This window comes from Bos indicus x Bos taurus, chromosome 1 (assembly GCF_003369695.1).
Source record: "Bos indicus x Bos taurus breed Angus x Brahman F1 hybrid chromosome 1, Bos_hybrid_MaternalHap_v2.0, whole genome shotgun sequence".
NCBI classification, from domain to species: domain Eukaryota; kingdom Metazoa; phylum Chordata; class Mammalia; order Artiodactyla; family Bovidae; genus Bos; species Bos indicus x Bos taurus.
In genome coordinates, this window is record NC_040076.1 from 83924271 (window position 1) to 83950700 (window position 26430).

Below are 26430 nucleotides of genomic sequence, written 5' to 3' on the forward strand. Positions count from 1 at the left end.
AAGTTCACGGTTCACATATTGCTGAAGCCTGGCTTGGAGAATTTTGAGCATTACTTTACTAGGGTATTATACCTAGTGTTTAAAAAATTTTGTTTTCAAGAAGGACTTTTATTTCTTCCATCACTTACTAAGAAATATGTCATTTATCTAAAGCTCCTCTATTATCCTGACTTCCCTGGTAGCTCAGATGGTAAAGAATTTGCCTGCAATGCAGGAGACTTGGGTTTGATTCCTAGGTCGAGAAGATCCCCTGGAAAAGGAAATGGCAACCCACTCCAGCACTTTTGCCTAGGAAATTCCATGGACAGAGGAGCCTGGTAGGCTATAGTCCCTGGGCTCACAAAGAGTGGACACGACTGAGTGACTAACAAAAACACACATGCTCAAAGATGCCTGTGAACTGTGGTGTTGGAGGACTCCTGAGAGTCCCTTGAACAGCAAGGAGATCAAGCCAGTCAATCTTAAGGGAAATAAACCCTGCTGATTTGGGAGGACTGATGCTGAAGCTGAAACTCCAGTATTTTGGTCATTTGCTGTGAACAGTTGACTCATTGGAAAAGTTCCCGATGCTGGGAAAGATTGAGGACAGAAGGCAAAGAGGGTGTCAGAGGATGAGACAGATGGATGGCATCACCAATGCAATCGACATGAACCTGGGCAAACTTTGGGAGATGGTGAGGGACAGAGAGGCCTAGAGTGCTGCACTCCATGGGGTAGCGAAGAGTCAGACACGACTGGGTGACTGAACAACAACAATGCTTAAAGAACTTTACCCTCAGTTTCTGACTCACATCCTCTATAACTGCATTGTCCAGTGAGGTAGCCACTAGTCACATGTGGCTACTGACAATTTAAAATAAATCAAAATTAAAAATTAACTTCCTCAATTACATACTATATTTCAAGGTCTAAACAGCCCTATGTGGCTAATGGTTATCATATTAGACAGCAAGGAAAACATATCCGTCATGACAGATGATAGCATTATTCTATAATCTTCAGCTTCAAAATAGACTAAGACAGCTTCAAAATGCCACAGGAAAAAAAAATGAAACAAGGAAGAATATGTAAGAATGAGTAGGTTCTTTTGTACTATAAAATGTTTATAGAAGAATGATAAAATTAGAGGAAGTCAGGCTTTAAAGTCACACAGAACTGAGTTCAAACTCCTAACATCCCTGGGTAAATTATTTTCCAGCACTTCAGTTGGAGAAACTGATATAAAATGAGTATAACAAACACTCATTAAACATATATTAAAGTTGTTGTAAGGATTAAATAGTACAAGAAGTACCTAATACAGTGCCTGGCATATGGTATAGAAGTAAGTTCCTTAGTTCAATTGCTTCCTTAGTTCCCTTAGTTTAATTCCTTCCTTAGTTTAAACTAAGGGTACCTTTTGGAATACTGGCTATCTGACATTAGGAACCAGCAACTCTTTTTATTTTACAGTTTACAATTTTGGTTAAGATACATCTACCAACCACCATTTCCCTGTATTTTTAAGGATATAAATGTATACTACACAAACAAATCACTTTTTAAAGCAGTACATAACCACAGTTTTAATAATAGAAGTGTTAATTCTTACCTTAGATGAAATGATCCGGTTATCTATAAATTTCTGAGGTGTATAATGGCCATACTGAGGAAACCTGTTGGCTATGTAAATAGTTCTTGTGTCACTTTGATGTGGTGGGTCAAAACCCTAAAAGCAAAGCAAAAGAAAAATAATTGTCAGAAAAGTTAGTTGTCATGATTCTTTACTGGTGGTACTTTTAAATTGATCCTATTATACCTATCACTTGCCTTGAACTGTATATAGGGTTAATGTATTTAAGCCATTTCTTTTTCTTTCAAAAAAAGTGAGAGTTCACTCTTGTCCGACTCTTTGCGATCCCATGGACTATACACTCCATGGAATTCTCCAGGCCAGAATACTGGAGTGGGTAGTCTTTCCCTTCTCCAGGGGATCTTTCTAACCCAGGGATCAAACCCAGGTCTCCTGCATTGCAGGAGGATTTTTTACCAGCTGGGCCAACAGGGAAGCCCCTTTCAAAGTAAACAGGTACATTTTCTTTAGATATAAACTAACTAGGCAATAACCTCTGGTAATGAAAAACAGTCCATTCTTTGTCAGAGATGCAACCACAAGAAAAGAATAATCATACAGAAGATCTACAGAAGTTCGTGAAGGCTTCTTTCCTTCTCTTTCATTCCTGGGGTTCCTTGCTATTCTCTTTCCTAGTTCCTTGCTTTTCTCTTTTCCTAGTCTTTTTCTGATTCCTAGTCAGTGATGCAGAAGCCCAGCGTAGCTAAGGCCTAGTCAGCACCTACCATGTCTGATGACAAAGGCTTACATTTTATTTTACACCCAGATCAACTTGGTTTCAAAGAGCTTTGTTCCCAGAGAACTTAAAAATGCACTGTATAGCCCAGATTCAGTCCATACAAGCATTTCTTCATGCTAGTTACATTATCAATCGACTCTCTCACATGTGGGTATATTAATATGTTATAATTCTGGCTTCAAATTTAGAAGACATTCAATTAAGGTACATTTAGTAATCATCTCCAGTGGAAAGGTTTGCCTTGGTGACAAGAATACTGATACTTCATTCCTACAATATTACACTCTTTTCCAAAGTGGCAAGTAAATCTTTTTATTTTTAAAAAATTTATTTTTTAATTGAAGGATAATTGCTGTACAGAATTTTGTTGTTTCTGTCAAAACTCAACGTGAATCAGCCACAGGTATACATATGTCCCTTCCCTCTTGAACCTACCTCCCATCTCCCTTCCCATCCCACCCCTCTAGGTTGATACAGAGCCCCTATCTGAGTTTCCTGAGACATACAGCAAATTCCCATTAGCTATCTATTCTACATATGGTAATGTAAGTTTCCATGTTACTGTCTCCATATATCTCACCCTCTTCTCCCCTCTCTCCATGTTCATAACTCTGGTCTCTATTTCTCCATTGATGCCCTGCAAACAAATTCTTTGGTACCATCTTTCTAGATTCTGAATATATGTGTTAGTATATGATATTTATCTTTCTCTGACTTACTTTACCTGTATAATAGGCTCCAGGTTCATCCACCTCTTTAGAACTTACTCAAATGCATTCCTTTTTATGGCTGAGTAATATTCCACTGTCTATATGTACAACAATTTCTTATCCATTCATCTGTTGATGGACATCTAGGTTGCTTCCATGTTCTAGCTATTGTAAATAGTGCTGCAATGAACAATGGGACAGATGTGTCTTTTTCAATTTTGGCTTCCTTGGGGGTTATATGGTGGTTTTATTCCTAGATTTTTAAGGAATCTACATACCATCCTTCCATAGTAGCTGTATCAATTTACATTCCCACCAATAGTGAAAGATGGTTCCCTTTCTCCACACCCTCCTCAGCATTTATTGTTTGTAGACTTTTTGATGAGGGTCATTGTGACTGGTGTGAGGTGAAATCTCACTGTATCTTTGATTTGCATTTCTCTACGAATGAGTGATACTCAGCATCTTTTCATGTGTTTGTTAGCCATCTGTATGTCTTCTTTGGAAAAATGTTTGTTTAGATCTTTATCCCACTTTTTGATTGGGCTGTTTGTTTTTCTGCTATTGAGTTGTATGAGCTGCTTGTATACTTTGGAAATTAATCCTTTGTCAGTTGTTTCATTTGCTGTTATTTTCTCCCATTCTGAGGGTTGTGTTTCACCTTGCTTATAGTTTCTTTTGCTGTGCAAAGCTTTCAAGTTTAATCAGGTCCCACTTGTTTACTTTTGTTTTTATTTCCATTATTCTAGGAGGTAGGTTATAGAGGGTCTTGGTTTGATTTATGTCATCGAGTGTTCTGCCTATGTTTTCCTCTAAGAGTTTTATAGTTTCTGGTCTTACACTTAGGTCTTTATTCCATTTTTATTTTATCTTTGTGTATGGTGTTAGGAAGTGTTCTAATTTCATTCTTTTACATGTAGCTGTCCAGTTTTCCCAGCACGACTTATTGAAGAGGCTGTCTTTGCCCCATTGTACATTCTTGCCTCCTTTGTCAAAAATAAGATACCCAGAGGTACATGGGTTTATTTCTGGGTTTTCTATCTTGTTCCGTTGGTCTATATTTCCGTTTTTGCAGAATGGCAAGTAAATCTTCAAAACTTCTTTGATCGGGGAACCCTTGACAGGTTGAAGTGAAAGTCATTCAGTCATGTCCGACTCTTTGGAACCCCATGGACTGTAGCCCACCAGGCTCCTCTGTCCATGAAATTTTCCAGGCAAGAATACTGGAGTGGGTTACCCTTTCCTTCTCCAGGGATCTTCCCGACCCAGAGATCAAACCCAGGTCTCCTAGCATTGCAGGCAGTCTTTACTGTCTGAGCCATAGTGAAGCGCTCACAGGTTGAAAGCAATCACCAAATGCAGGACCTTTTTTGTTTCTAACAGCAATGATTCAAATTTTCTTAGATTTACATGTTTTTCATGATGGTCAAGGGCTATTTACTAGTACTATGAAGTTATTAAGAGATCAATTAAACTTGGTATTCATAAACTACAATGATCCACTTTTATAATTTAAGTGCTCTTAAGCTAGTAATCTACTAAATAATATGGCTGCCTTTCCATGCTTGGCATTCCTGTAAAATTTCCATTAAGTACAGACAAACATAGGATAGTGGAGATTCCCATATTACCTAGGGGAATATTTTGTTTAGTACATTAGAATAGTAGTAGTGCTATGTTTGGGTTTCAATGGCTGTTGTTCATGGTTTTAAACAATCTACTTTGTGATCTTAGAAACAGTTAGCACACAATGGTGCAAATTATATGTATTTGTATGCACCATTAAGAAATGAAGTTTTATTTTATCTGTTATGCTATTTAAAGTGATGACCACACTTTGTGGATGTGAATGTGCCATTATGTATCTGATTTCAAAATCAGTTTAAGGATAAAATGTGGCACATATTTATTTTCCTCATCAATTTTCTTTTAAACATTTCATAACTGTGCCCTATAATAATTCATGGGAGAAAAAGGCAGGTTTCAAAATCAGAGTTGGAACTCACTGGTCTATCTGGAATATCATAATCATTTAAAGATGTATACCATTTATTCAACCAACAACTATCTACTGAGATTAAGCACTATGTTAAGCCGTGAAGGATAATATGACTTATTAAATATGCAAACAAATCATAATATGCTCCAACACAGTAAATAGATGAACAGTCTGAATGCTACTGCTGTAGCCTATGACTGTGTTTCTCAAAGAGGGTCCACCAGAAGTTTGTCTATACAGTACATAAGACAAGAAGAGACACACACAGGTAACTGCAGTGCTAGACTCCATGGAACACACTTATTCTGTATCCACTCTGTAATCATGTTAACCTAGATCCTAAGTTATACACCATGCATGTAAAGCTTCTGAGATAAAAGAAAAAAGAGCAAATCTGAGCAAATTTATATAAAGATATAAATCTTTAAGATGTCAAGACAACTGAGACTGAGAACCACGGATACAAAATTCTTTTTGCTAAATCCAAAGATTATTACTATGTACATCTAAAGTTAAACAAAAAACAAAGAATCTAAGACCTTACCCCAAAATATACAATGATATTAGTACCACAACCTCTCATATTTCATAGTATGAATATACTATATATAAATGCATGCTCTTTACAGGAAGCAAATGCTCATCATTCTCCATCCCTCTCTACTGAATGAACCAGTGATCACACACAAATGCTGGAACTCCTGAGATTTCTACAATTACTTCAGGAAGATATATTGAAATGTCCCAAAAATCAGTTTTAAATTAAACTGAATTTTAAATTCAGTATCACCATATTTCAGGAAATCATATAAGATGACAATACCAAAAGGAAAATAATGATAGCACGTCTTTCCTTATTCCCAAAGAGGCTATAATACCCACTTAAGCATTCTGAATTGTTTCTCCAGTGATTAATTCAAATGACCTTATCCAATTTTGTTATAATCAGTGGCATGTATATACATGTGGGTGTATTTTTTTTACACACACCAAATACTTAGATTTTATATTTGTGACTACAGTCTAAGGATAGCTAGGCGTTCCTCGGAGAAGGCAATGGCACCCCACTCCAGTACTCTTGCCTGGAAAATCCCATGGACGGAGGAGCCTGGTAGGCTGCAGTCCACGGGGTCGCTAAGTGTCAGACACGAATGAGCGACTTCACTTTCACGCATTGGAGAAGGAAATGGCAACCCACTCCAGTGTTCTTGCCTGGAGAATCCCAGAGACAGTGGAGTCTGGTGGGCTGCCGTCTATGGGGTCGCATAGAGTCGGACACGACTGAAGCGACTTAGCAGCAGCAGCAGGCGTTCCTCATGGAAATTAAACCTGTAACTTCAATACATGAACATCATCTTCTCTGCCACAAATTCACATAGGCATGAACTAAATAAAATAAATAAATAAAACTGTCCAAAAATGAGAAAGGTGACTTAGAGCAGGGCGTCAGGCCTGTGTCTCTGAAATTATATGCAAATTTGTGTATACACGCATTAAAATTTTTTTTTTTTTTTAATTCTGGCCACACTGCAGGATCTCAGTTCCCTGACCAGGGATTGAACCTGGTTCACAGCAGTGAAAGCGCAGAATCCTAACCACTAGACCACCAGGGAACAAGTATTTTTCTGATGACACAATAGTTTTCAACAGATTTTGATGACATAAAGAAAGCTAGAACCACTTTAAGGTCTTGTTTTTATACTTAGCTGCCCCGCTCAATATTCCGTATTTTAAAAATGACACAGAGGATTTTATTTCAATAACGCCTCTAATTTCTTTAACAGAAATCAAAACAAATACCTTTTATCAGAATTAATTATATAACTATACTGTTAGTGTGAAGTTCAAGCATAGTTTCATACTATTTCTAGCAAGCATTATCAGCAATTCTATGGTACTGCACAATCTGAACTCCCTAATCACTAGGTTAAGGCCACACACATCAGGGTCCAGAAGCCTCTGGCAAATTACTTTCTGTTGTCCACCCAGACTATCCACTCACACCCTGAACCTTGGATGGCTTGCTCCTTTCTTCTCTGACTTCATCTTGTCCTGAGTAAAGGAACTGAGATACAGTGATGCTATTCTAGCCATCCTGATTTTTGCACCTGCTAAAAAGTAGAGTACAGTTGACTCTTGAACAACTCAGCAGTTAGGGGAGCCAACCCTCCATGCAGTCAAAACTCTGAGTATAACTTCAGAATTGGCCTTCTGCATGCTCTGAATCAGCCCTTCGGTACTGTAGTATTAACTGTTGAAAGATTCACATATAAGAGGACCTGCACAGTTCAAACCCGTGTTGTTCAAGAGTCAACTGTATAGGATTTTGGAAGCACACAAATTTAATTTTTATTTAAAAATTAAAACTCTCATATTCTAAGAAAGTATGAAATTAAAAACCTCTTTTTTGTCTGGATTTGTGAGCATATGTAAAAACCACAAGTATTTTTAAGTGGATGAATACTTAAGATGGAAAAAAGCCCCACAACGGCATTCAAGGAAAAAATGGAAAACACATGGGACTGATTTGAAAGAGATTTCTTTTGTAACAGCAAACTCATGAAGTCTAGAAAAACCAAACCAGAAAACAGCTTATAATTTTTAGAAGCTGGTCTTTGGCAAAAAGTGGTACTTGGAAATGAATCATAACATATTTTGATACCAAATATACCAACCTCTGTACTATTCTTAAAAATCTCAAAAATTTTATAAAAAATACAAGCATTACAAATAAGAGCTAAGAAAAAACTAAAACTACAGTCCTGTAATTAAATGTCACACTTCCTTAACAAAACTAAGAGAATATTTTTAGAGCTTAGTGATCAAATCTGTACATGTAATCATTCTTATATGTGATCTGTCTCCTCCAAAATACAAAGAAAAAGCTACAAAACAAATAAAAAGTCCATGAAAAATAACATAAAAAGAAGCTCCAGAATCAAAACTTCAATGGCACTGGTTATTAAAAGAAATGATCAAAAGCTTTATTTCAGTCACACACTTTGTATGACAGAAAGTGATTTCTGTTGCCTACATGTTCCAATGTAACGATGCTTCTGGGGAATAATGATTTAATGTACCTTACCAAATCTACAAAATTAATAGTGAATTACCGTTTCCTGGATATGGGCTTTAAATAAAAAACATCTATGTTGTGTTGTGCTCAGTTGCTCAGTAGTATCCAACTCTTCCAAACCCATGGACTGCAGCCCACCAGGTTTCTCTGTTCATGGGATTTCCCAGGCAAGAATACTGGAGTGTGTTGCCATTTTCTTCTCCAGGGGATCTTTCTAACTCAGGGATCGAATCTGTCTCCTGCACTGGCAGTCGGATTCTTTACCACTGAGCCTCCTGGGAAGCCCAAAATACATCTATATGAAGGTATTATAATTTTACACTGTTAACAGCCCAAATCAAGGTGAGAGGAAATAACTTAAAATGCCTATGATGTAAACACAATAATTTAATTTCAACTTTTTGAATCATGTTACATAATTTTCATTTTAGGATTTAAGGTAGTCTGCCATCCATCAGACCAGTCTGGGCTTCCAAGAACTGCTCCTACTGCAGAGGTAGGTTGGAACTAGCTTTCCAGCTACAGGATTCAAAATATAGAGTAATCTTTGGCATCACTGACACGATGGACATGAGTTTGAGTAAGCTCTGGGAGTTAGTGATGGACAGGGAAGCCTGGCATGCTGCAGTCCATGGGGTTGCAAAGAATTGGATGTGATAGTAACTGAACTGAGCTTAACTTTAAAATTCTTAAATCATTTACAAATACTTTACTATAAGAAGTTCATCTCTTACAGGAAGCTTATCTCTTCTGTTACTCCCCAGCCCTAATTCCCTATTCCAGCATACACCTGTAGCAGCCCCGTGGCAATAATATGGCAACTCCTCAGAAAAGTGAACACAGAATATCCACATGATCCAACAATTCTACTTCTGTGTAAAAACTCAAATAGATATTTGTAAACTCATGTTCATGGCAACATTATTCACAATAGCCAAAAGGTGGAAACAACCAAGTGCCCATTGACATAAAAATGAATAAACAAAATGTGGTATGTACAATGGGATATTATTCAGCCTTAAAAAGGAAGGAGATTTGGACACATGCTATAAATGGAAGAACCTTGAAGACATTATGCTAAGTGAAATTAAGCCTGTGACAAAAGGACAAAACTGTATGATTCCTCTTACATAAGGAGTAAAAGTTGACAAATTCATACTTTGTCAGGCATTTATTCAAGGTGTGGAGGGGAGAGTAAAAGGGCATTTGTGTTTAATGGGTATAAAGTTTGCAAAGATCAAACAGTTCAGGAGACAGACAGTGGCGATGGCTGCATAACAATGTCACAATTGGATATTTTAAGTACATTTATTTTTTTTTAACTGAGGAAACCGAGGCGGGGCTGGAAATCCTTGCTGCCCGAGGTATCGCGCCTGCGCCAGGCGGGGTGGAGTGGAAAGACTCGGCAACCCTGAACTCACTTCCTTAAGTACATTTAAAAATGGATAAAATGGCAAATTTTAAGTATATTTACTACAATTAAAAATGTATCAATTTCACCCATTTGGGACTTAACCACAGATTTTCTGGATTAGAAGTTTCCTATTTGGCCATAATTTAACTGTGATAGTCTCTTACTTGCAAAACTGGTGATTTCTGTGTATAGAATCACAGAGATATTTCTGATAAAAATTAATCTGATAAAAATTAATTTAGCTTAGATCAAATTTTAAAATTACAGATTTCACTGAGAGAATTTAAGGTTTCTGTAACCAAGAACCCTAAATTAATTTTCTTGATCTACCTATACCTACACCTACAATTGAACACTGGCTGGATAACAAGTGAAACTACTAAATTTAACTGTGGTGTCCAAATTGGAGACAGAGGAATGAACAAATTTCTACTAAGATTTCTCAAACACTTTTAAAGGCTCCTCTTTCTCTACTCACAATCATAAACAACAATGGCAATGAAGACGGCTTCCTGGGTCCTCCTCAGTACATCAGAAGCAGTGGGTTTACAATTCTGAGGCCACAGACAAGAATACTTAATCCTTTACAAAGTACCTTCAAAATTTAATATCTTAAAATATGTGCCAATCTACAAAGACAACCATAAAATTCTAAACAATAACAACATTAAAAAGAATGGCATCTGTTAAAAAGAATGAAATCTTTTAAAATCTACAGATGGGTTTTAAGGGCATTATGCTCAGTGAAAAAAGTCAGTCAGAAAAGACAAAATATTGTATGATCTCACTAATACGTGGAATGTAACACCAAAAACAAAAAAGCCCAAGCTCATAAATACAGAAATAACAGAAAACAGATGAGTGGCTGCCAGGGTGGGGCTTGGGGAGTGGGTAAAATGGGTGAAGGAAGTAAAAGGTACAAACTTCTAGTTATAAAATAAGTTACAGGATGTAATGTGCAGCATGGAATTATAGTTAATAATGTTGTATACGCAAAAGTTGCTATGAGTGTAGATTTTAAAAGTTCTCATAAGGAAAAATTCTGTAACTCTTGTGTGGTGATGGATGCTAACTAGACTTCCTGTGGTGATTATTTCGCCATGTATAAAAATTAGCAATAAAGTATGGGGTTTAATTAATAGCAATGTATTAATACTGGTTTATTAGCATAACAAATGTAGCATAGTAATGTAAGATGTTAACAATAAGAGAAACTGGGTGAGAAAAATGTATAGGAATTCTCTATTATTTCATAAACTTTCTGAAAATCTAAAACTATTTTTTTTTAAAAAGCTATTTTTTTAAGAAGTTAAAAGCACAGTCCTCAAAAACAAGGACATATATAAGTTAGAGCAAAGACGCACAAACAAACAAACAGACATGTGCATGATACACTGACCCGGTATTTCTCATTTTGCCCCAGATCACTGAAAACTTCATCTACAGGAAACACTATGAGGGAACTCATGGTCTAAGGCATTATATAAAGACTGATAACAGTATCTCTAATTACTTAGGACTTGACTTTCACTGTCTCATAATGAATTCCTAAGCTGTTTTGTTTTTAATTCTGCAAATATATGCTGGAAAAATAGTTGATCAAACACTGGTAGGTAAGCACTGCCTCCCTTTAATGCTGCATAGGAGTTGGATCCACAGTCTCCTGTAAATCTAAGTTTAGAGGCCGGTTCCTCTACAATATTTAAATTTCAATAGAAAAACCCAAAATTAGAGAACAACTTCCCTGTCTTCAATAGTAAAAAATCAAGTTCACCCTCAATCTTTGTTCGAATTTTCTGAACTAATGAAGAGCATAGTGGAGAAGTGAGATAAGGAAGGATATTTATATCCCTTTTGTTGCTCAGGAGATGCAATAGTGAAGAAACAACTTCCTAGGTAAAATACGATTAAGACTTGAACTGAATGTCTACAATTCAAGCTTTAAAGTTCAATTACACTCACTGCAAAAAATCTTACGAGACCAATATGTACCCAAGTATCTATTGAGGAAAAATGCTTGATACTATGCTAGGCACTGTACTAAGTTGCCAAACTGCCAATTTCAGACTTAAATTTAAGAAAGTAGGGAAAACCACCATACCATTCAGGTATGACCTAAATCAAATCTCTTACGATTACAGTGGAAGTGACAAGTAGTCAAGGGATTAGATCTGATAGACAGGGTGCCTGAAGAACTATGGATAGAGGTTCATAACATTGTACAGGAGGCAGGGATCAAGACCACCCCCAAGAAAAAGAAATGCAAAAAGGGAAAATGGTTGTCTGAGGAGGCTTTACAAATAGCTGTCAAAAGAAGAGAAGAGAAAGGCAAAGGAGAGAAGGAAAGATAGACCCATTTGAATGCAGAGTTCCAAAGAACATAAAAAAGCCTTCCTCAGGGATCAATGCAAAGCAATAGAGGAAAACAATAGAATGGGAAAGACTAGACATCTCTTCAAGAAAATTAAAGATACCAAGGGAACATTTCATGCAAAGATGGGCACAATAAAGGATAGAAATGGTATGGACCTAACAGAAGCAGAAAATATTAAGAAGAGGTGTCAGGAATACACAGAAAAACTATACAAAAAAGATCTTCACGACCCAGATAATCACAATGCTGTGATCACTCACCTAGAGACAGACATCCTGGAGTGTGAAGTCAAGTGGGCCTTAAAAAGCATCACTATGAACAAAGCTAGTGGAGGTGATGGAATTTCAGTTGAGCTGTTATCAAATCCTAAAAGATCATGCTGTGAAAGTGCTACACTCAATATGCCAGCAAATTTGGAAAACTCAGCAGTGGCCACAGGACTGGAAAAGGTCAGTTTTCATTCCAATCCTAAAGAGAGGCACACAATTGCACTCATCTCACACAGTAGCAAAGTCATGCTCAAAATTCTCCAAGCCAGGCTTCAATAGTACATGAACCATGAACTTCCACATATTCAAGCTGGTTTTAGAAAAGGCAGAGGAACCAGATATCAAATTGCCAACATCTGTTGGATCATCAAAAGAGCAAGAGAGTTCCAGAAAACCATTTACTTCTGATTTACTAACTATGCCAAAGCCTTTGACTGTGTGGATCACAACAAACTGGAAAATTCTGAAAGAGATCGGAATACCAGATACCTGTCGTGCCTCTTGAAAAATCTGTACACAGGTCAAGAAGCAACAGTTAGAACTGAACATGGAACCACAGACTGGTTCCAAATAGGAAAAGGAGTACGTCAAGGCTGTATATTATCACCCTGCTTATTCAACTTATATGCAGAGAACATCATGAGAAATGTTGGGCTGGAGGAAGCATAACCTAGAATCAAGATTGCTGGGAGAAATATCAATAACCTCAGATATGCAGATGACACCACCCCTATGGCAGAAAGTGAAGAAGAACTAAAGAGCTTCTTGATGGAAGTGAAAGAGGAGAGTGAAAAAATTGGCTTAAACCTCAACATTTAAAAAACTAAGATCATGGCATCCAGTTCCATCGCTTCATGGCAAATAGATGGGGAAACAGTGAAACAGTGACAGACCATTTTTGGGGCTCCAAAATCACTACAGATGGTGACTGCAGCTATGAAATTAAAGTCATTTGCTCCCTGGAAGAAAAGTTAGGACCAACCTAGACAGCACATTAAAAAGCAGAGACATTACTTTGACAACAAAGGTCCATTTAGTCAAGGCTATGGTTTTTCCAGTAGTCATGTATGGATGTGATAGTTGGACCATAAAGAAAGTTGTGCACTGAAGAATTGATGCTTTTGAACTGTGGTGTTGGAGAAGACTCTTGAGAGTCCCTTGGACTGCAAGGAGATCCAACCAGTCCATCCTAAAGGAAATCAGTCCTGAATATTCATTGGAAGGACTGATACTGAAGCTGAAACTCCAATACTTTGGCCACCTGATGCGAAGAACTGACTCACTTGAAAAGACCCTGATGCTGGGAAAGATTGAAGGCAGGAGGAGAAGGGGACGGCAGGATGAGATGGTTGGATGGCATCACCGACTCAATGGACATGAGTTTGGGTAAACTCTGGGAGTTGGTGATAGACAGGGAGGCCTGGCGTGCTGCGGTTCATGGGGTCACAAAGAGTCAGATACAACTGAGCGACTGAACTGACTGACTGATTCGACCATTCTGAAATATCAAGCAACTTAGTATTTCATTTGTTAAGTGACCCTATAATTTAATTTAAAAAATTCATTATAAATACTATGAGCATTGACTATGTGCTAGGTAATATGCTTGGTACTATGAAAATACCAAAATGAGACGTCAGGACCCTTGCCCTGAATAAAACATCATTAAAAAAAAAAATGCCTTTAATAAACACAAAGAGTGAAATGAAAATCAGATAAAATGAGTAAAAATTTTTTTTTTAAATTTTATTTTATTTTTAAACTTTACATAATTGTATTAGTTTTGCCAAGTATCAAAATGAATCCGCCACAGGCATACATGTGTTCCCCATCCTGAACCCTCCTCCCTCCTCCCTCCCCACACCATCCCTCTGGGTCGTCCCAGTGCACCAGCCCCAAGCATCCAGTATCGCACATCGAACCTGGACTGGCAACTCGTTTCTTACATGATATTCTACATGTTTCAATGTCACTCTCCCAAATCTTCCCACCTTCTCCCTCTCCCACAGAGTCCATAAGACTGTTCTATACATCAGTGTCTCTTTTGCTGTCTCGTACACCAGGTTATTGTTACCATCTTTCTAAATTCCATATATATGCGTTAGTATACTGTATTTCTGTTTTTCCTTCTGGCTTACTTCACTCTGTATAATAGGCTCCAGTTTCATCGACCAAAATGAGTAAAATTTTGACTGAAATAGCAGTAAGTCACTAGATGACTTGCTTTTTTTCCTACAGAAAATTATCAAACACATTCTTCTGAATAGTTAAATAACAACTTTAAATATATAAAAATAAACTATGGCATAATTTCATTACAAATGTAATAAAAGTTACTAATAAAAAAGGACAACTATCCTATCTCTTTTCAGCATTTCCAATTTCTACATCAACATCACGAGGTTCTCAAATATCAAAACAATTTTGTGGTTCCTAAGGTATAAGGTGAAAAAAGGCATTTAAAACTGAAAACCTTTCTAAAAAATTTGCCACAATGTTCAAAATCAATTAAAATGTATTTCATTTGACATTAGATAACATATGCAAGAGGAGATACATATTAGGGCACAAGCAAGGCCTAGCTTCTTCGAGTACCTAGAATATTACGTCAACTTGAAAATGGCCACACTGGCTAAACTACAGGAACTCTTGATTGCTTCTCTCCTTTTCCTCTCAGACCTGTCTCCTCCATCTCCAGAATACCACTGCTACCTACAATTTCTTTCCCCAACTCATTCTCTCCTCTTGCCTCCCTCTTGGTTAGATTTAAAAATGGAAGGAATGGGAAAGAGATATATAGGGAAAACTGCTGCTCCTGCTAATTCTCTTCCACCCTCGTATATGCCCGGCAAAAACTCTGGGTTATGTCCTGCCTCTAGCACTAATTAGTTAGTAACCTTGGAAAAGTACATACTTTGAACTCTTCTTCTACTTCACAAGATAGATTAAAAAAAAATTTTTTTTTCCTCTTTAAAACGACTTAGCTAGGCTTAAAATAAGGTAATCTTTTCTGATCAGGGGCTGAGCCTTTGGTACTCTGGCTCTGGAAATAGGCAGTCTGAAGTTCAATCCCCTTTTGTACCGAGGTCCAAGAGTCAGGTTCAACTGAAAGGAGGCTAAAAACAGCTGTGTACTTTTAAATATGTGTAAAATCTCCAAAGAGGTAACAGAATAATACTTTTTTTTTTAAGAACAAAATACTACAAGACAAATCAGGCAAATATGCATCAAGAACAAATGGAAATGAAAGAGGTCCAATAATAAATTTGGGGCGGGGTGGGGGACAGTCATTTAAATTAAAAATTCAGAAGACAAGGATAAACTCTAGACTGGAGTGCAGCCCATGGCTTTTCCTCCCTGGCCCTGGAGCCTCCCTTCCTGCTAGGAGCTGCTGCTGAGGCCTGGGGTGGGAAGACAGGTGAGGGGAAGGGCGAGGTGAGGGGAGAGAAATGAGGCAGGCCAGGCGGGAGACCAGAGGCCTAGCCCATGGACAGAGGAGAAAACTGGTGACTGCAAACTAGAGCTGAGAATTCACACTGAAAGCAGCACAGAGAGAAAACATATGAGAAACATAAACAAGAAGGCAAGAGCCACAGAGCATAGATAAAGATCAAGCAAGAGTTCGAGAATGAGAAAACTGAAGTCGGATAAGCAACATTTAAAGGGGAAAAAAAGCTGTAAAATTTTCTGAACTGTAGAAACGACAGCTTTCAAATTGAAAGCACACACAAGAGTAGAGCAGGAGAAACAAAAATCATATGAAACAATGTGAGCACAGCATAGTAAAACTGCAAAATAGAGGACAACGAGGTAATCTTCAAAACGATGTTACAGAGATTATCAGCAAAGTAATGACTATTAGATTAAAAGCACACTTTACACCACCAATAAATGTCTGAAAGCAAAGGAATAAGTAGTATCTTCAATATGCTGAGTGATGGGTTCGATCCCTGGTTGAGGAAGTTCTGCATGCCGCACAGTGTGGCCAAAAATAACAATAATAATAATGTGCTGTGTGAAAGTAACTGTTAATCTAGAATTCTGAATCTACCTAAATTAGTATTCAATAATAATTAGGAATAAAGACATTTTGAAGCCATAAAAACTAAGGGAGTTTACCACACATGAAGCCTTGCTTAAAAATAACTAAAGAATGTATGTCAGCAAGAATAAAAGTAAATACATAGGCAAGAGGTGATATTCAAGAAATAACGGTGGGCTTCCCTGATGGCTCAGTGATAAAGAATCCACCTGCCAACGCAGGAGACTTGGGTGAGATCCCTGGTCTGGGATGATCCCACGACATGCCACGGAGCAACTAAGCAAGCCGGCGTGCCACAACTACTGAGCCTGTGCTCCAGAGCTGGGGAGCCACAGCTGCTGAAGCCTGCACTCCACAAGAGAAGCTGCCACATCACACCTAGACAGCGGCCCCTGCTCACCACAACCAGAAGACCCAGCACAGCCAACGTGCAAGTAAATAAACTTTAAATTAAATAATGATGAATAAAAAAAATCACTGTAGTAAATCAAAATGAATAACAGGTAAAAAGCTAGAGAATGTTTTGAGTTTAAATGTTTTGCGTTTCCACAAACATTATGGAAGAAAGTATTTGTGAAATCATGTATCTGGTAAGGGTCTTATATCCAGAACATATGTATATAACTCTTATAACTAAAAGAAAACTTAAAAATGTGTTAAAAGATCTGAATAAGCATTTCATCAAGAAAAGCCTCACAAAATACAAACAAATCAGTTAATAGAGACATGAAAAGATGTTTGAAATCATCATTTAGTTCAGTCGCTCAGTCGTGTCCTTAGGCAAATATAAATCAAAACCATGAGTTACACTTATGTTCATGACCACAGCTAGAATCAAAGACAAAAACAAGTATTGGCAATGATATAAAGACATTGGAACCCTTATATTATACATGACTGGTAGGAATGTAAAACAGAGCAATCACTTTGGAAACATTTGGCAATTCCTGACAAAGTTACCACATGACCCAGTAATTCCACTCTTTACATATTTATCCAAGAGAAATGAAAATACACATCCACAAAAAACTTGCACATGAATGGAAAAGGAAGCATTACTTCTAACAGCCAAAAGGCAGAAACCAACTAAATGTCCATTAATTGATGAATGAATACAATCTCTGGTATATCTATACAATGCAATTTTAGCAATAAAAGGAAATGAAGTATGAATATATGCTACAACACAGATGAACCTTGAACACATTATGCTAGCTGAAAAGACCATCACAAAATACCACATACTGCATGATGCCATTTACACAAAATGTCCAGAGGTGGCAAAACCATAGAGACAGAAAGTAGATTAGTGATTGATCACAGCTGGGGGCTAGTGGGGCTAGTGGCTTGCGGGGGGGAATGGAGAAAGAGAGTGGACAGGGAATCTCTTTTAGGGAGTATAAAAATGTTCTAAAATCAGAGTGTGGTGGGGCTGCACAACTCTATGCATATACTGAGAAACTGAACTGTGCACTTTAATGAGAAAATTATATGTGGCTATCTCTCAATAAAGCTGGTAAAAGAAAAACAAAGTTAAACTATTAAGTAATAGTAATGTGGAAGGTAAGAGGGAACACAAGTCAAAATCTTGTAAATCCCTATATTATTTGTAAGTAGAGAGAGATAATAAAAGGATAAAAATACAATCTACAGCTTCTACATAATCAAAGAGAAAAATATTAATAGAACTTAACAAATTCAATGCAAAGCCAATCAAAATCCTAGAAAGATTTTCCACAGAATTAGACAAACTGATGACACAAATAAAAAATAGCATATGGAAGAGTAGAGAGCCAAAGCAATTCTAGGGGTGGGAAAAGGATTGGGGATTTTGCCTGGTCAGATATCATAAAACACTACATTAAGATATTGTACTATATTATTCATGCACCACCAGATCAATAGATGAGTGAAACCAAATAGAGAGCCTAAAAAGAGAACACAACACAAAGGGAATACTGGTATATGACAGAGAAGGCAATATGACAGAGAAGGCAAACAACAGAGATTAGTGGAGAAAAGATGGCCCATTCAATAAACAGTACTGGGACAAACAACTTTCTATATGGGAGAAAATAAATTTCTCTACTTTATTCCACATAGGGCTTCCCTGGTGGCTCAGACGGTAAAGCGTCTGCTCGCAATGCGGGAGAGACCCGGGTTCGATCCCTGGGTCAGGAAGATCCCCTGGAGAAGGAAATGGCAACCCACTCAAGTACTCTTGCCTAGAAAATTCCATGGATGGAGGAGCCTGGTGGGCTACAGTCCATGGGGTCACAAACAGTCGGACACGACTGAGTGACTTCACTTTCACTATTCCATATACAAAAATAAATCCCAGGCATATTCAAGACCTAAATGTTGTAAAACTAGATTTTTAGACAACTCTAAGAAAATGCCAGAAAGACAGCTTTATGACCCTAGGAAGGAATTCCTAAATAAGTAATAAAAAGTAGAAATCATTCACCTAATAGTAAGTTTACCTACAAATAAATTTAAAATATCAAAAAAGACATCAAGTTAAATACAAAGTGCAGCTGGAAGATATTCACAACATACACAAAAAAGAATTGGCATCCAGACTACAAAGGAAACTAATAAGGAGAAAACAAACCACTCAACAGAAAAATGGGTAATCTATTCATATGAATGAAATAAAGGGGGCTTCCTTGGTGGTTCAGTGGTCAAGAATCTGCCCGCCAGTGCAGGAGACACGGTTCAATCCCTGACCTGGGAAGATCCGACATGGAGCAGAGCAACTAAGCCAGTGTGCCATAACTATTAAGCCTGCGCTCTAGAGCCCAGAGCTGAAATTACTGAGCCCACATGCTGCAACCTCTGAAACCTGCACCCCAGAGCCTGTGCTCCACAAGAGAAGCCACTGCAATGAGAAGACTGAACATTACAACGAACAGTAGCCCCCCTAGCTTGGCTCAACTAGAGAAAAAGCCCATGCAGTAACAAAGTCCCAGAACAGCCAAAAATAAATAAATTTTTTAAAAAAGAGAAGAAATACAGGACATCTTAATCTCACTAGCAATCAGGAAAATGCAAATTAAGCAAAATGAGATACCTTTCACACTTACCAGATTGGTTAAGTTCTTTCAAGTCTGACAGTACAAAGTGTTGACCAAGATGTAGGGAAAGGGGAACATGGTTTTGGAAAATAATTAGCAATATTTAGTAACAGTCATAAAGTGCACACCCCATGGCCCAGCAATTCCACTTCTAGGTATGCCAATTTAAAAAAACACACAAGCAAGAATGGCCATTGCAACATTTTTTTAAACAGGAAAAAAACAGACAGAAATTCAAATATCCATTAGTCCTAGAAGAATGGATAGGGCAGTGGTTGCTTCATTTTGGTTGTTACAGAGTCTGGCAATATGCTATCACAGAGTACATGTTCAGAAAATGTTTGAGTGAATGAATAAATGAGAAAGAGTGTTACCTAAAAGTATGGATGCAGGTTGAGAAAGTTTTTGTTACATGGAGAACTAAAACAAAATAGGCAAAAATCCTTCCCTTCATGATATAAATGAGACAAGTAAAGTACAAAATATGTTAAATAGTCACAAGTGCTAAGAGAAACAAACAAAAAAGGCAGGGAAGGGGGCTAGGGAAGTATGGACGTGGCAATTTACAATTTAATACTGAAAAGGCCTCAATGATAACATCTAAACAAAGACTTGAAGGGAATGAAAGTGAAAGTGAAGTCGCTCAGTCGTGTCCCACTCTTTGTGACCCCGTGGACTGTAGCCCACCAGGCTCCTCCATCCATGGGATTCTGCGGGCAAGAATACTGGAGTGGGTTGCCATTTCCTTCTCCAGGGGAAGGGAATGAAGGTGCCACCAAATTAACTGGGGCGAAGTACATTCTAGCCAGAGGTGACAGCCAGGGCAACAATCTTAAGACTGAATGAAATCCGTCCTGCACTTCTGATGAACAGCAAGGTGTATGTGGATAAAGCAAAGTGGGTGAAGAATGATGGGAGATGAGAAGTGGTCTGGGCAGGGACTTGGATACAGATCTAGCAGAAACTTTGGCTGTTACTCTGAGCAAGAAGGCAAGTTTTTAGAAGGACAGGAATTACATGACCTAACCTGTGTTTTAATAAGATCACTCTGGCTGCTATGTTGAAAACAGACTGTAGGGATAAAGAGGATAGTTAATAATGATAGTGGCAATCACAAGGTTCTTTGGAGCATTTGGGCAAGGTCCCTACTTCAGTACAGCTAGGATAATTGGGATTCCACTAATGCTTCACCAGGCTTCCCTGGTAGCTCAGCTGGTAAAGAATTGGACTACAATGTGGGAGACCCCGGTTTGATCCCTGGGTTGGGAAGATACTCTGGAGAAGGGAAAGACTATCCACTCAGTATCCTGGCCTGGAGAACTCCATGGACTGTATATTTCATGGACCCACAGGGTTGCAAAGAGTCAGACATGACTGAGCGACTTTCACTTTACTTCACTAATGCTTGACCTCTTTAACCAAATGAAAAACTGAGTATCTGAGGATATATGTCTGAACACAGAGATAAAATAAGCAAATATTCTAAGATTTAGGATCTTAAACATTAATATTTTCTTGGCTGCACTTTGCAGCATGCAGAACTTCCCAGACCAGGGACTGAACTGCAGCCCCTGCAGTGGAAGGACGCAGTCTTAACCACTGGACCACGAGGGAAGCCCCAAAACATTAACTTTTGAGGTTAAAATTTACTTAGCCACACCAAAATAACACCACCATAGGCCTTGCTTCCTTGGCCTACTCCTCTTTCATTCCTTGAGAGAAAGGCAAAGAACACAGGTACTTCCAAACTGATGTGGAAAGAAACCTGATATTCAGTCAACCAACACTTGGTGGGTGGGTACCTCCAATGGGCCAGCTGCTGTCTTGAGTGCAAGGGTTCTAAAGATAAAATATAGCCCATCCCAAGATATTTACAGACTAGTCTACTGCTTAAGATATCTAGACTTACATAATGTGCTACAAGGAAAAATGAGCTCACTTTTAATGTTATACGGCATTACATTTATGTAGTTTTTAAATTTCCAGTAACCATTTTTTAAAAAGTAAAAAGGAACAGGCAAAATGAACTACAGTATTTTACTTTACTAAATAAATCTAAAATATTTTTCAACATGTAACCAATATAAAAAGTTGAGCTATTTTACATGCTTTTTTTTACACTGTTTTTAAAATCCTATGTGTATTTTATACTTAAGCATATTTCAGTCTGAACTAGCCACATTTCAGAGTCCTGGACAGCATAGTTATATAGGAAAGACCTATTTTTTAGAAAACTGAAAACATTTTGACACAGGTACAGGGCAAAGTAAATTAGTAGAGGGAGGCATTAATGTGTTCACAGCTTAAAGAAAAAGTAAGAGTAAACAGACTACAGATAATTGATGCGGAGAGCAGGATGAAAGAACACAAATGGACTGGTGAGTCTGGAAAAGAGGACTGTCATACTTTTCTTTGTGACAAGTGTAAAGAGAACAGAGGAATAAACAAGTTTGGTGAATGTGAATAGGCTTTTAGGCTTACCATTTTTCTCAGTGAATCAGAAGACAATCTTACTAGCCTCCTTCTGCCACTGCAGATATAAACCTGAAGGGACTACATTTATAGAACAATTTAAGAAACTGTATCCTAGTACAACAACATTAAGTCGTATTTTTAAAAATTACAGTGAGTTTCCAGCTTTCCTCTGGACTGGTCAATCTTGAATTTTGTCACTTTATCTCAAAACACAGAAGCAATAATATGGATTAATTTTTTATCTTCTCACCTATTCATTTATTCAAAAAACATGTACCCAGTGTCTACTCTTATGTCAAGTCCTGTGTGAGACATGAAATACAGAGATAAATAAGGCCCTCACTGACCAACATCTGTGTCCCCAGTATTTAGCTTATTATGTGTGCACACAGCAAGTGCTTTAAAAATATAGCATTACATTGTACTGTAAAGAAATATTACATGTCAATTAAAATATGAATTGACAAAGACTTTCATTTAAATCTAACATAGTGTTGTACAATAAAATTTTCTGTGATAATGAATATGTTCTATTCTGAACTGTCCAATACAGTAGCTAATAGCCATGTGGAATTTTAATTTAATTAATTAATTTTGTTGTTGATAATTCACTTTAATTAATTAAAATTTTAATAGCCACTATGGTTAATGGCTACCATAAAAATCTAAATATGAAACTACAACGGGTTACTGGCACTTATCATAATCGAGGTGTTGCCATCTCTAATGAGTTAACACATGTGATGCTAGAATAATACTCATTGTACCAGAAAGACATCATAAGAAAACTTTCTTAGTGTAAAATAACTAGGATTGTGAGCTCAAAAACGAAGAATGAAAAAGGAAAGGATAGTTCAATCTTTTCAGTCTACTTTCCCAAAGAAAAACATCAACTTTCTGACAACCTCCTCTATTTTTCTCATTGTGTCAAGAAGTGAAAATAGTTTGTGGAGATAAGCAGTCAAGTTGTGTTTAATTTAACAAGGAATTAATAGAAAATACAAGTTGTTTCTGTAACAAAATGACAATAAACTTTTTTTTTGGCACAACAACTTAAGAGGCCAGAAATCAGGATTCATACAATAAATAATGTTTTTAATTTCAAAAATCCTGTCTTTGTGATCTGCTTATTAACCTCTCCAAAGCTGTCCTATTTATCTGAACTTTGTGTGTGTGTGTCCTCCTCTTGCGACCCTATGGACTGCAGCCGGACAGGTTCCTCTGTTCATTGGATTATCCAGGCAAGAGTATTGGAGCAGGTTGCTGTGCCCGTCTAGTGACTCTATTGCTGAAAAACTCAACCCATTGAGCAAATCGAAGTATACTTTAAACTAGCCTACGAACTGAAGAATTCTGGTGCAGTAACTAGGAAGGCAGTTTATGACTGGGATAGTAAAATATACTTATTACTCTGTGTATTCACTATCCTTTACATATAATTTAAGTGACTGTACAAACTTAATTAAAGAGACAAACTCCGACATAGGCACAGGTCTGATTACATACTTGGAAGATCTGATAACTTAAAAGTAAAACCAGTGAAGTGAGTGACTAATATCAGAGATAGCATTTTTTATGCACGGCAACTTGTTCAACTTGTTAATCACTCCATAAGGCATTTCTTGTAAATTAACCACACAAGACTTTTTGCCCCTCCTGTTAGCTGTGTTTGGCTGAAGCCATTTTTTAAAAAAATTAACAAATTGCCTATTCTGAAGATGAGAATACAATCAGGATTTTATCCAAGTTAACAAAAAATACCTAACACTGAGAAGTGGTGTCTTAATCCACTAAGAAAAACTAGAAAAAACCACTGGCATACAAAAACACCATCAGGTAAACAAGATTTCTATACATGAAGATGGGCAAATCAAAAGCATGAAGTCAGACTTGAAATAATTAACTTCTAGAGTCAAGTTACCCAGCTGCGGCTTATTGCAATAAAGCCAAACTATTACAACAATTTGGTATTATAACGACATCATTAGCTTGGTTGTCTAATAAGGAATATATCTGGGATATCTGAATTCACAATTACCTAAAAATAGAGAGCTAACATGTGCTTGAGGGAGTGGCAGGCAGTTCTAGTTTTATTTATAAGGTATTTTTTTGAGAATGATGCCCCCTGCCAAATGAATTAACAGAAGGCTGACTCTAAAACAGCATACTTCTTAAACATAAAAATGCTCTTCTAGAGTAGGTAAAAGGAGGTATCAATGTTTTTAGTCCCCCCAAATCTTTACAGTCCCACAAAAACCGTTTCTGCTTCATTGTCTTTTAAATTAGTAAATGAAAACACCGAATTGTAGCAGCATTTAATTACTAATGCGATTTAGAAATTAACCAGCAACTAGGAACAGACATCATGGAGGTAATCGTAGACTTCTTCAGCCGGGAGCAATTTCACTCCTGTCAACGTTGCCTTACCGTTGTATTTTGGGGTCTGTAGTTGCCAGCAAGCAAGAAAGTTTTCTTTGTGAATTAATTCGGAGAAAGGTGGCGCTTTTTATATGCCTTAAATCACACTTTTCTAAAATTCTTTTTTTTCTCCAGATGTTTCAGTAAAACTGAAAAGTTAACCATTGGTTCCAAATCGGTCGCGTTCACATTGCCTCGAGAACGGAAAAAAGTAAGGTTCCCATTCCAAAAGTTTCACCTGGGGTGGGGTGAGGACAAGGCAGGAAGAAAACCGTCCTTCATAATTCTCTCACTTAGCTTCGCAACTAGACGGGGTTTTAGAATATTCCTTCTTACCCAGGCTTCGGGTAAAATTTCTTTGAGAGGAGTTAGACTAGACAAGTTATGCTTCTCCTTGATAATCCACGCAACCTTGAAAACAGCGAGGAGATGGGGCTGGAGACAGATCCTCGCCGTCCCCTTCACTCAAACCAGTCCCAAACTGTTAAAGGCAGGAAACACGAGCCTCTTCTCTCTCCCCAACACCTACTCTCTTTCCGTCCCCCCACCCGAGTTCCTCAGCCGAGACGCCGACCCCGCTCCGCATCCACTTTTGGTCTCGGAGCGGCGAGAAAGAGGGAGTAACCGAGAAGCGCGACCAGGAAGCGGCAGCCTCCCGCCGCCGGCCTCGGGGCCCCGGGCTCGGCGATGAGACGTGTACGGGGCTGCGCGGGGCACTACCGGCTCCCGGACCCGCCTCCAATGCGGCCTAGCCCGGAGCTCGCGCTCCGGCCTCGCGGCTCTGCGCCGCCGGCCCTTCCCCGCCACCCGGGCCCGAGAAGCCGCGCGAGAGCGAGCGTCCGAGAGGTGAGAGGCGGAGGTACCTACCAGCTGCTGCCGGACCCAGCGCCACATGCCCCTTCCGTCGCCGTTCCCGTCCCGCGAGACGCGGGGGGCGAGGGGCTCCAGGTGGAGGCTGACGAGCCAGAGGGGAAAGCAGGAGAGCCCCTCCGGCTGAAGTTCCGCTCGCCGCGGCCGCCTCACTCCCCGCGCTGGGGCCCCATCTCCCGCGCCGGCTCCGAGGTCCTACAGGCGCGGTCCCGGCGCCGCCCCCACCCGGCGCAGCTGAGTCGGCTGCCGCGCCGCAGCCACCTTCATTATTGACCGTTGTCACCCGCAGTACCGCCACAACTCCGCCCCCGGCCCCCGGCTCCCGGCCCCACCTGGGCGGGCCGCGCCCGGACGTGACGAAAGAGGCTGCGCGGACCAAGGGCCGGGGCTCAGCAGTGTGGGTGGAAGGCGGCGCGCGTGGAGGGGGGCGGGCTCTCGATCGCCGCGTCGGCGCCACCCCCCCACCCCCCCTTCATTTAGCGGGTTGGATTAATTTAAACGGCTGTGTCTGGTATACCAAGGCCGCAGCTTTTGGCAGGCTCCTCTGTTGCAGACCTCCTGTTGCAGGTCTGCTTCTGGCTCTCTACTTTCTTTGGTTCCTTCAGCAGCCCAACACGCACACGTATCATCAGGAGTGTAGTGACTGAAAGTTCATCCCCAGAGGTCTCCACTTCGGTTCAATTAAATTGTCCGAAGTGTTTGTCTCAACACATCGCAGCTCTCGTTAGCAAACGAGCGAGCTGGGGCTAGGGGAATGTTGATGACTTAAGTAATTTTGAAAGGGGATGCAACTCCCCTGTGCCTGGTCGGGTGTAGACCAGTGTTTCCGGAGGAATAGACAAGATATGCTGTTTTGCAGTGCTAAATTGAACAGGTTAGGGGGAAAACACTTTCTGTGGGAACGTAGTTGTTTACTGTTAACTGCCGAAATGCGGTTAAGAATACCGTGTAAGTAGCAAGACCTAAGTAAGATGAGGGTATGAAAGAATAGAAGTAAGAAGGAATATATTGTAAAGACAACTGGAATAAAAATTTGACTTGGAAGGCTGAAATGAAGCGCCGGGTCTCGCTTTATTCAAAGCAAGCTCCTATACATCTTGAGTGTTATGTATGCGTATCGTGTACAGTATTTTGCTGAATTAAAGCACACTTCAACACAAACGAGTTAAAAAGAATTTTTTTATTAAGCAAAAACAAATTTAAATGAAATTAGCAAAACTGGGCAGTTTTTTCTTATATATATATATAAAATTTTTTAGTTTCAGTTGTTGTTTATCCTCTAAGTTGTATCCGACCCTTTTGCGATCCCATGGGCTGTCCATGGGGTTTACCAGGCAAGAATACTGGAGTGGGTT

At 38.8% G+C, this 26430-nt stretch overlaps 1 protein-coding gene and 1 non-coding gene across 6 annotated transcripts in view; both read right to left on the bottom strand.

Annotated features, from left to right (window-relative positions):
- Nucleotides 1-25395, bottom strand: part of ATP11B (ATPase phospholipid transporting 11B (putative)) — a 124187-nt gene extending 98792 nt beyond the window's left edge. The window contains exons 1-2 of one of the 5 annotated variants that reach the window (XM_027540159.1): nt 25073-25393; nt 1592-1708 (exon numbers count right to left, since the gene is read on the bottom strand). In XM_027540159.1, coding sequence (XP_027395960.1) covers nt 1592-1708; nt 25073-25099 — 144 coding nt within the window. In that variant the 5' untranslated portion in view covers nt 25100-25393. Of the gene's footprint in view, nt 1-1591; nt 1709-25072 lie in introns of all 5 variants that reach the window. The other 4 variants (XM_027540180.1, XM_027540153.1, XM_027540170.1 and 1 more) reach the window with 4 other exon arrangements.
- TRNAE-UUC lies at nt 6602-6673 on the bottom strand. Its single transcript has one exon. It is a non-coding gene; the product is annotated as a tRNA-Glu (tRNA).
- Nucleotides 25396-26430: the final 1035 nt, after the last annotated feature.